Source organism: Balaenoptera physalus (assembly GCF_965194825.1).
Source record: "Balaenoptera physalus genome assembly, chromosome: Y".
NCBI classification, from domain to species: Eukaryota; Metazoa; Chordata; class Mammalia; order Artiodactyla; family Balaenopteridae; genus Balaenoptera; species Balaenoptera physalus.
Window position 1 is genome coordinate 16,907,790 of NC_138904.1, and position 12,100 is coordinate 16,919,889.

Consider the following 12,100-nt stretch of genomic DNA (forward strand, 5'->3'; position numbering starts at 1 on the left):
TGGGAATAGGAACATACATATCGATAATTACCTTGAATGTAAATGGATTAAATGCTCCCACCAAAAGACACAGGCTGGCTGAATGGATACAAAAACAAGACCCATATATATGCTGTCTACAAGAGACCCACTTCAGACCTAGAGACACATATAGACTGAAAGTGAGGGGATGGAAAAAGATATTCCATGCAAATGGAAATCAAAAGAAAGCTGGAGTAGCAATTCTCATATCAGACAAAATAGACTTTAAAATAAAGACTATTACAAGAGACAAAGAAGGACACTATATAATGATCAAGGGATCGATACAAGAGGAAGGTATAACAATTGTAAATATTTATGCACCCAACATAGGAGCACCTCAATACATAAGGCAAATACTAACAGCCATAAAAGGGGAAATCGACAGCAACACAATCATAGTAGGGGACTTTAACACCCCACTCTCACCAATGGACAGATCATCCAAAATGAAAATAAATAAGGAAACACAAGCTTTAAATGATACATTAAACAAGATAGACTTAATTGATATTTATAGGACATTCCATCCAAAAACAACAGAATACACATTTTTCTCAAGTGCTCATGGAACATTCTCCAGGATAGATCATATCTTGGGTCACAAATCAAGCCTTGGTAAATTTAAGAAAATTGAAATCGTATCAAGTATCTTTTCCGACCACAACGCTATGAGACTAGATATCAATTACAGGAAAAGACCTGTAAAAAATACAAACACATGGAGGCTACACAATACATTACTTAATAACGAAGTGATCACTGAAGAAATCAAAGGGGAAATCAAAAAATACCTAGAAACAAATGACAACGGAGATACGACGACCCAAAACCTATGGGACGCAGCAAAAGCAGTGCTAAGAGGGAAGTTTATAGCAATACAAGCCTACCTCAAGAAACAGGAAACATCTCGAATAAACAACCTAACCTTGCACCTAAAGCAATTAGAGAAAGAAGAACAAAAAAACCCCAAAGCCAGCAGAAGGAAAGAAATTATAAAGATCAGGTCAGAAATAAATGAAAAAGAAATGAAGGAAACAATAGCAAAAATCAATGAAACTAAAAGCTGGTTCTTTGAGAAGATAAACAAAATTGATAAACCATTAGCCAGACTCATCAAGAGAAAAAGGGAGAAGACTCAGATCAATAGAATTAGAAATGAAAAAGGAGAAGTAACCACTGACACTGCAGAAATACAAAAGATCATGAGAGATTACTACAAGCAACTCTATGCCAATAAAATGGACAACCTGGAAGAAATGGACAGATTCTTAGAAAGGCACAAACTGCCGAGACTGAACCAGGAAGAAATAGAAAATATGAACAGACCAATCACAAGCACTGAAATTGAAACTGTGATTAAAAACCTTCCAACAAACAAAAGCCCAGGACCAGATGGCTTCACAGGTGAATTCTATCAAACATTTAGAGAAGAGCTAACACCTATCCTTCTCAAACTCTTCCAAAATATTGCAGAGGGAGGAACACTCCCAAACTCATTCTACGAGGCCACCATCACCCTGATACCAAAACCAGACAAAGATGTCACAAAGAAAGGAAACTACAGGCCAATATCACTGATGAACATAGATGCAAAAATCCTCAACAAAATACTAGCAAACAGAATCCAACAGCACATTAAAAGGATCATACACCATGGTCAAGTGGGGTTTATCCCAGGAATGCAAGGATTCTTCAATATACGCAAATCAATCAATGTGATACATCATATTAACAAACTGAAGGAGAAAAACCATATGATCATCTCAATAGATGCAGAGAAAGCTTTCGACAAAATTCAACACCCATTTATGATAAAAGCCCTGCAGAAAGTAGGCACAGAGGGAACTTTCCTCAACATAATAAAGGCCATATATGACAAACCCACAGCCAACATTGTCCTCAATAGTGAAAAACTGAAACCATTTCCACTAAGATCAGGAACAAGACAAGGTTGCCCACTCTCACCACTATTATTCAACATAGTTTTGGAAGTGTTAGCCACAGCAATCAGAGAAGACAAAGAAATAAAAGGAATCCAAATCGGAAAAGAAGAAGTAAAGCTGTCACTATTTGCAGATGACATGATACTATACATAGAGAATCCTAAAGATGCTACCAGAAAACTCCTAGAACTAATCAATGAATTTGGTAAAGTAGCAGGATACAAAATTAATGCACAGAAATCTCTTGCATTTCTATACACTAATGACGAAAAATCTGAAAGTGAAATTAAGAAAACACTCCCATTTACCATTGCAACAAAAAGAATAAAATATCTAGGAATAAACCTACCTAAGGAGACAAAAGACCTGTATGCAGAAAATTATAAGACACTGATGAAAGAAATTAAAGATGATACAAATAGATGGAGAGATATACCATGTTCCTGGATTGGAAGAATCAACATTGTGAAAATGACTCTACTACCCAAAGCAATCTACAGATTCAATGCAATCCCTATCAAACTACCACTGGCATTTTTCACAGAACTAGAACAAAAAATTTCACAATTTGTATGGAAACACAAAAGACCCCGAATAGCCAAAGCAATCTTGAGAACGAAAAATGGAGCTGGGGGAATCAGGCTCCCTGACTTCAGACTATATTACAAAGCTTCAGTAATCAAGACAGTTTGGTACTGGCACAAAAACAGAAATATAGATCAATGGAACAGGATAGAAAGCCCAGAGATAAACCCACACACATATGGGCACCTTATTTTTGATAAAGGAGGCAAGCATATACAGTGGAGAAAAGACAGCCTCTTCAATAAGTGGTGCTGGGAAAATTGGACAGGTACATGTAAAAGTATGAAAATAGAACACTCCCTGACACCATGCACAAAAATAAACTCAAAATGGATTAAAGACCTAAGTGTAAGGGCAGACACTATCAAACTCTTAGAGGAAAACATAGGCAGAACACTCTATGACATACATCACAGCAAGATTCTTTTTGACCCAGCTCCCAGAGAAATGGAAATAAGAACACAAATAAACAAATGGGACCTAATGAAACTTAAAAGCTTTTGCACAGCAAAGGAAACCATAAACAAGACCAAAAGACAACCATCAGAATGGGAGAAAATATTTGCAAATGAAGCAACTGACAAAGGATTAATCTCCAAGATTTACAAGCAGCTCATGCAGCTCAATAACAAAAAAACGAACAACCCAATCCAAAAATGGGCCGAAGACCTAAATAGACATTTCTCCAAAGAAGATATACAGATGGCCTACAGACACATGAAAGAATGCTCAACATCATTAATAATTAGAGAAATGCAAATCAAAACTACAATGAGATATCATCTCACACCGGTCAGAATGGCCATCATCAAAAAATCTAGAAACAATAAATGCTGGAGAGGGTGTGGAGGAAAGGGAACACTCTTGCACTGTTGGTGGGAATGTAAATTGATACAGCCACTATGGAGAACAGTATGGAGGTTCCTTAAAAAACTACAAATAGAACTACCATACGACCCAGCAATCCCACTACTGGGCATATACCCTGAGAAAACCATAGGTCAAAAAGAGTCATGTACCAAAATGTTCATTGCAGCTCTATTTACAATAGCCAGGACATGGAAGCAATCTAAATGTCCATCGACAGATGAATGGATAAAGAAGATGTGGCACATATATACAATGGAATATTACTCAGCCATAAAAAGAAATGAAATGGAGGTATTTGTAATGAGGTGGATGGAGTTAGAGTCTGTCATACAGAGTGAAATAAGTCAGAAAGAGAAAAACAAATACAGTATGCTAACACATATATACGGAATCTAAGGGGAAAAAAAAAAAAAAAAAGGCCATGAAGAACCTAGTGGAAAGACGGGAATAAAGACACAGACCTACTAGAGAATGGACTTGAGGATATGGGGAGGGGGTGGGGTGAGATGTGACAGGGTAAGAGAGTGTCATGGACATATATACACTACCAAATGTAAAATAGATAACTAGTGGGAAGCAGCCGCATAGCACAGGGAGATCAGCTCGGTGCTTTGTGACCATCTAGAGGGATGGGATGGGGAGGGTGGGAGGGAGGGAGATGCAAGAGGGAAGAGAAATGGGAACATATTGTTTATGTATAACTGATTCACTTTGTTATAAAGCAGAAGCTAACACACCATTGTAAGGCAATTATACTTCAATAAAGATGTTAAAAAAAAAAAAAAAATAATAATAATAAAATAAAATAAAGACTATTAAAAAAGACAAGGGCACATACTAACAGCCGTAAAAGGGAAAATCGACAGTAACGCAATCATAGTAGGGGACTTTAACACCCCACTTTCACCAATGGACAGATCATCCAAAACGAAAATAAATAAGGAAACACAAGCTTTAAATGATACATTAAACAAGATGGACTTAATTGCTATTTATAGGACATTCCACCCAAAAACAACAGAATACACATTTTTCTCAAGTGCTCATGGAACATTCTCCAGGATAGATCATATCGTGGGTCACAAATCAAGCCTTGGTAAATTTAAGAAAATTGAAATCTTATCAAGTATGTTTTCCGACCACAGTGCTATGAGACTAGATATCAATTACAGGAAAAGATCTGTAAAAAATACAAACACACGGAGGGTACACAATACACTACTTAATAATGAAGTGATCACTGAAGAAATCAAAGGGGAAAGCAAAAAATACCTAGAAACAAATGACAATGGAGACATGACAATCCAAAACCTATGGGATGCAGCAAAAGCAGTTGTATGAGGGAAGTTTACAGCAATACAATTCTACCTCAAGAAACAGGAAACATCTCAAAAAACAACCTAAACTTGCACCTAAAGCAATTAGAGAAAGAAGAACAAAAAAACCCCAAAGATAGCAGAAGGAAGGAAATCATAAAGATCAGATCAGAAATAAATGAAAAAGAAATGAAGGAAACAATAGCAAAGATCAATAAAACTAAAAGCTGGTCCTTTGAGAAGATAAACAAAATTGATAAACCATTAGCCAGACTCATCAAGAGAAAAAGGGAGAAGACTCAAATCAATAGAATTAGAAATGAAAAAGAAGAAGTAACAACTGACACTGCAGAAGTACAAAGGATCATGAGAGATTACAACAAGCAACTCTATGCCAATATAATGAACAACCTGGAAGAAATGGACAAATTCTTAGAAATGCACAACCTGCCGAGACTGAACCAGGAAGAAATAGAAAATATGAACAGACCAATCACAAGCACTGATATTGAAACTGTGATTAAAAATCTTCCAACAAACAAAAGCCCAGGACCACATGGCTTCACAGGCGAATTCTATCAAATATTTAGAGAAGAGCTAACACCTATCCTTCTCAAACTGTTCCAAAATATTGCAGAGGGAGGAACATTCCCCAGCTCATTCTATGAGGCCACCATCACCCTGATACCAAAACCAGACAAAGATGTCACAAAGACAGAAAACTACAGGCCAATATCACTGATGAACACAGATGCAAAAATCGTCAACAAAATACTGGCAAACAGAATCTAACAGCCCATTAAAAGCATCATACACCATGATCAAGTGGGGTTTATCCCAGAAATGCAAGGATTCTTCAATATACACAAATCAATCAATGTGAAACACCATATTAACAAACTGAAGGAGAAAAACCATATGATCACCTCAATAGATGCAGAGGAAGCTTTCTACAAAATTTAACACACATTTATGATAAAAACCCTCTAGAAAGCAGGCATAGAGGGAACTTTCCTCAACATAATAAAGACCATATATGACAAACCCACAGCGAACATCATCCTCAATAGTGAAAAACTGAAACCATTTCCACTAAGATCAGGAACAAGACAAGGTTGCCCACTCTCACCACTATTATTCAACATGGTTTTGGAAGTGTTAGCCACAGCAATCAGAGAAGAAAAAGAAATAAAAGGAATCCAAATCGGAAAAGAAGAAGTAAAGCTGTCACTGTTTGCAGATGACATGATACTATACATAGAGAATCCTAAAGATGCTACCAAAAAACTACTAGAGTTAATCAATGAATTTGGTAAAGTGGCAGGATACAAAATTAATGCACAGAAATCTCTTGCATTCCTATACACTAATGATGAAAAATCTGAAAGTGAAATTAAGAAAACACTCCCGTTTACCATTGCAACAAAAAGAATAAAGTATCTAGGAATAAATCTACCTAAGGAGACAAAAGACCTGTATGCAGAAAATTATAAGACACTGATGAAAGAAATTAAAGATGGTACAAACAGATGGAGAGATATACCATGTTCTTGGATTGGAAGAATCAACATTGTGAAAATGACTCTACTACCCAAAGCAATCTACAGATTCAATACAATCCCTATCAAACTACCACTGGCATTTTTCACAGAACTAGAACAAAAAATTTCCCAATTTGTATGGAAGCACAAAAGACCCCGAATAGCCAAAGCAATCTTGAGAAAGAAAAACAGAACTGGGGGAATCAGGCTCCCTGACTTCAGACTATATTACAAAGCTACAGTAATCAAGACAGTGTGGTACTGGCACAAAAACAGAAATATAGATCAATGGAACAGGATAGAAAGCCCAGAGATAAACCCATGCACATATGGTCACCTTACCTTTGATAAAGGAGGCAAGCATATACAGTGGAGAAAAGACAGCCTCTTCAATAAGTGGTGCTGGGAAAATTGGACAGGTACATGTAAAAGTATGAAATTAGAACACTCCTTGACACCATACACAAAAATAAACTCAAAATGGATTAAAGACCTAAGTGTAAGGCCAGACACTATCAAACTCTTAGAGGAAAACATAGGCAGAACACTCTATGACATAAATCACAGCAAGATCCTTTTTGACCCAGCTCCTAGAGAAATGGAAATAAAAACAAAAATAAACAAATGGGACCTAATGAAACTTAAAAGCTTTTGCACAGCAAAGGAAACCATAAACAAGACCAAAAGACAACCCTCAGGATGGGAGAAAATATTTGCAAATGAAGCAACTGACAAAGGATTAATCTCCAAGATTTACAAGCAGCTCATGCAGCTCAATAACAAAAAAACAAACAACCGAATCCAAAAATGGGCAGAAGACCTAAATAGACATTTCTCCAGAGAAGATATACAGATTGCCAACAGACACATGAAAGAATGCTCAACATCATTAATCATTAGAGAAATGCAAATCAAAACTACAATGAGATATCATCTCACACCGGTCAGAATGGCCATCATCAAAAAATCTACAAACAATAAATGCTGGAGAGGGTGTGGAGAAAAGGGAACACTCTTGCACTGTTGGTGGGAATGTAAATTGATACAGCCACTATGGAGAACAGTATGGAGGTTCCTTAAAAAACTAAAAATAGAAGTGCCATATGACCCAGCAGTCCCACTACTGGGCATATACCCTGAGAAAACCATAGTTCAAAAAAAGTCATGTACCAAAATGTTCATTGCAGCTCTATTTACAATAGCCAGGACATGGAAGCAACCTAAACATCCATCATTGGATGAATGGAAAAAGAAGATGTGGCACATATACAATGGAATATTACTCAGCCATAAAAAGAAACGAAATGGAGTTATTTGTAGTAAGGTAGATGGAGTTAAGAGTCTGTCATACAGAGTGAAGTAAGCCAGAAAGAGAAAAACAAATACAGTATGCTAACACATATATATGGAATCTAAGAGAAAAAAAAAAAGGTCATGAAGAACCTAGTGGCAAGACGGGAATAAAGACACAGACCTACTTGAGAATGGACTTGAGGATATGGAGAGGGGGAAGGGTAAGATGTGACACAGAGAGAGAGTGGCAGGGACATATATACACTACCAAATGTAAAATAGATAGCTAGTGGGAAGCAACCGCATAGCACAGGGAGATCAGCTTGGTGCTTTGTGACCACCTACAGGGTTGGGATAGGGAGGGTGGGAGGGAGGGAGATGAAAGAGGGAAGAGATATGGGAACATATGTATATGCATAACTGACTCACTTCGTTATAAAGCAGAAACTAACACACCATTTTAAAGCAATTATACTCCAATAAAGATGTTAAAAATAAAAAAAAAAGGAAATTACAAAAAAGAGAACTATTCCTAGAGAATCAAAAGCTGAGGAAGTTTGTCTCTAGCAGATATGTGTGCTCTGTAAGAAATGTTAAAGGGAGTCCTTCAGACTGAACTTAAAGGACAGTAGAGTGTAACCAGAATCCATACAAAGAAAGTAAGAACACTGAAAAAGGCATCTAAATTGGCAAACACAAAAATCAGTGGTGCATTTTTTATGACTCCTTATACATGACAAGTGTATGGAATGAAAATTTTAATACCATGTTGAAGGGCAAACAAGTAATTTGTGATAATAATAGTATAAAGGGAAGAGGGACAGATCTAAATAGGAACGAAGATTTTTGAAACTTACTACTGAAAATAAATTGGTATTAATTCAAACCAGATTGTTATAAATTAAAACAGTAATTGTAATCACCAAGGTAACCATTAAGAAAATAACGAGAAAATAAACACCAAATAAGGGCATTAAGTAGAATTAAACTGGAATAAACCAATTAGTCACAAAGAAGGAAGTAATGGAAGAACTGAGGAATAAAAAAGATTCAGGACATGCACAAAAAAACAAATGGCAGAAAGAAGTAAAGTCCTTCCTTACTGACAATTACATTAAGTTTAAAATTAAAGTTTCAAAAAGCAAAGACTGGCAGAATTAATAAAAAACTTCATTCAACTATTATCTTCTTTATAAGAAACTCACCTACACGTAAGACACAAGTGGACTGAAAGTAAAAGAATGCAAAAATACACTACAGGTAAATAGTGATGAAAAGAGAGTAGGAGTGGTTGTAGGAATATGAGATCAAATTAGACTTTAAGTAAAAAATTGTCATGCAATGAAGACGGACATGATATATTTATAAAAGGGTCAATTTCTTAACAAAATAAGTAAAACAGAGAATAGAAAACCAACAGAGAATCACCAAAACCAAAACCTAGTTCCTTGAAATGATTAACAAAATTGAGAAACCTTTAGGAAGAGTATGACAAAAAGAGAGAAGACAAATTATTACTATGAGAAATGAAAGTGGATTACTGCTAACTTTACAGAAATAAAAAAGATAATAAGAAAATACATCAGCAAATTAGATAACAACAAAAAAGATGATGCACAAATTCTAGTCCCGAATATGAAGGCTAGTCCCCAATATATGTGGGGGAAAAAAAGTAAGTAAGAATCATTAGGAAAGAGAAATGGTAAAACTAGATTAGCTGTATGATCTCATTATAATCAATATTCAGGGCTATCTTTTTTAATGAAACAATAGTGATGTTATTAGGAAGAAAGGAAAAAAATTCAAGAACTTATAACATGTCAGAACTGGAAGAGAGAGCTGGAGATGCCAAGTCCATTTTATGCGGATGGAAAAACTGAGGGAGATGGACATAAAAGTTATGAAAATGTTTTGTGGAGGCTACTCTAAATCTAAAAGTTGTTCAAATGAGAATATACGTAGTGTGTTGCAGACAGAGAGTATGCTATTTTATCTCCTAGAAATTGCTGGCTTAGTAACCTTTGCAAAACAGGGTGATATAAATGAATCCTGGAAAACTTGACGTCTGAAAGCATCCGTCCCATCTCTGTTCAAGCATTATAAAATTAGAATCTATATCCAGTAATGTTATCAGAAAACCAATTACAGACTATGAGGCACATTAAAAGGCCAGAAACAAGGTTTCAGGTTTTATGCTGTTAAATAATTTTCTGATTTCTCTTTTCTCTTTGCCTTAAGGATACCCCACACCCTGGTGGTCTACACAGGATTGCAGCTTGAAATAGCATATAAAGGGAAAGAGAGATGCACTGCTAAACCCAGTCTCCAAAACTTTATTTCCTCCAAAACTAAGTTTTTCATTCACTGCCCACCTCATGGCAAGCATTAAATCCATTTGTGCCCTATTTCCAGGTACTTACTGGCACACCATGAGACATGAGGGTGTTGGGATTCATGAGAGTGACGAGCTGGTGTAGGAGGTCAGGCTGGCTATCAAAGAGCTCAGGTGTTAGCCTCTTCATCACCTCCTCCAAATGCTCTGCTGCCAGTGAGGGTACACCATACCATGTCTTCGGCTCACCCCTGCTCAGGTAAAGAGAGACACATAAAGACTGGAAATATCCTTGCATACTGAGGGAATCTTGATATCCATCCCGGCCATTTGGAGCCCACTCACCAGTGTAGGTAGTTAATGGAGTAACTCCAGTGATCCTCAATATGCCAACAAAATGCTGAGAATACCATGCCTACATAGAGCCAGGGAACCTTCATGCCTGAGATATCTGCATTAATGTGGCAAAGAACAGACTGATCCAGCACTGGCATCACATTCAGGTTCCATCCACTGTTTGCATACTCCTGTCAGGTAACAGGTTTGCCAGAGTGAGTAGGGAGCAATTGGGTGAAGAAAGATAACTGCTTGCTCTAGTTTGGGACTAAAAACCCAGTTTTCATGGGCCCTCAGGAGGTCCACTGTGTTTTCTGAATGCAAATCATTTTTCTGCATAGAGAGAGAAGACTATGACTCAAAATATTAATTATCTATAATCCAGATTAAGATTTATCTGCCCCTGAAATTAACAAACACTCTTCATCTATGGTCTTTAAAATCACTTTATCTCAGTTACACTACAGGCATCCTGTGCCCCTAATGAAAATTTACAGACAATGATGTTACTCCTTAAATTACTTACATCTTCTAAATATTATTATCATATTTTTCTTTTCTTTATGCCTTTCTATTACTTGTCCAAAACAAACACACAACAGAAAATATGTTATCCTGGAAGTCTTGCCCAAACCGTAGTACTACTCTGGGTAGTTTCCATAGGATATTTTAGGCTGTCTCTTACTTCCAAACTACTAAATTATTAAGTAAATTATTTATACCATCTCATTTATTTTTTGGTTGTGTTTGACACATTAAGTTATTAATTCATTTTTTGGAGTATTAAAGTCATTGGTGAAATCTCAGAGTAGGAAACTAATGGCTCATCCCTTCACAGAAACATCAATAAAAATGGGCAAAAATTATCTGATTCACTTTATCAGAACTCTTGAATACTTATCGCTGCAAAGCTTTACTGCAACCAAAAGACAAAAACAATCATGAAAAAAACAACTGTGAACACATCAGAAAAGCTTTATGATATTTTAACTTACCCTCACCCAACCCCTACCCTATGGCTTAGCTGTAATCTTGAAAATAGCAGCCTATATCACCCATGTGGGTTCCTGGTTCCAGAAGGTAGAAAAGAGACCTGTTCTCAAAGAACTGTGTTTATTTTAACCTGTTTGAGAATACATTGAAGAACTAATGCAAAAAGTTTATCTTTATTTTGCCTAACTCAGAACTATCTCAGAGTTAAGAGGACATTTCTCAAAAATACTAAAAGCAAGTGAACCAACCAAAGCTTACTACAGGCAAAAAAAAAAAAAAAAAAAAGTGGTTGAGTGAAACAACAGATACTGCAGTACACGTGGGAGGAAAAACTCCAAAACTCCTGCTTTTGAAAGCTTCCTTATATTTCACGGAATACCAACTCTTGCTATACCTCCAAGCTGTGCTTAAGTAGAAAGTGATGAGTTGTAAATATCTATGCATTGAAAGGTCATACACAGAGCCAATCTGCAAAGAATGAAAGAGTATTCAGAGATCTAACAAAAAATTTATCCTTACAAAATCCTTTAAGAAAACTCATATAAAACGTACACACTACACAATCCCAAAAAGTAGCAACAAAAATCCCCAAGGGAAGGAGAATATGATTTCCAGAGCTGCCACATTGAAATACTCAAAATGTCCAGCTGTCAAAAAAAAATTATGATGCATACAAAAAAAAAAAAACCAAGAAAATATGACCCATTCAATGACAGGGAAAAAAAAAAGAAGAGAAACTGTTACTGAGAAAGCAGAGACACTGGACTTGCTAGAAAAAGGCTTTCAGCATCTTAAATATGCTCAAAAAGCTAAAGGAAACCATTGACAAAGAACTAAAGGAAACCAGGAGAACAATGTCTCCTCAAA

General features: G+C 36.3%; 1 protein-coding gene across 6 annotated transcripts in view; it reads right to left on the reverse strand.

Annotated features, from left to right (window-relative positions):
• Positions 1–12,100, reverse strand: part of LOC309653326 (lysine-specific demethylase 5C-like) — a 60,548-nt gene that overhangs the window by 24,863 nt on the left and 23,585 nt on the right. For all 6 annotated transcript variants that reach the window (XM_082447923.1, XM_082447921.1, XM_082447924.1 and 3 more), the window contains exons 12-13: positions 10,250–10,431; positions 9,993–10,155 (exon numbers count right to left, since the gene is read on the reverse strand). In XM_082447923.1, coding sequence (XP_082304049.1) covers positions 9,993–10,155; positions 10,250–10,431 — 345 coding nt within the window. The remainder of the gene's footprint in view (positions 1–9,992; positions 10,156–10,249; positions 10,432–12,100) is intronic.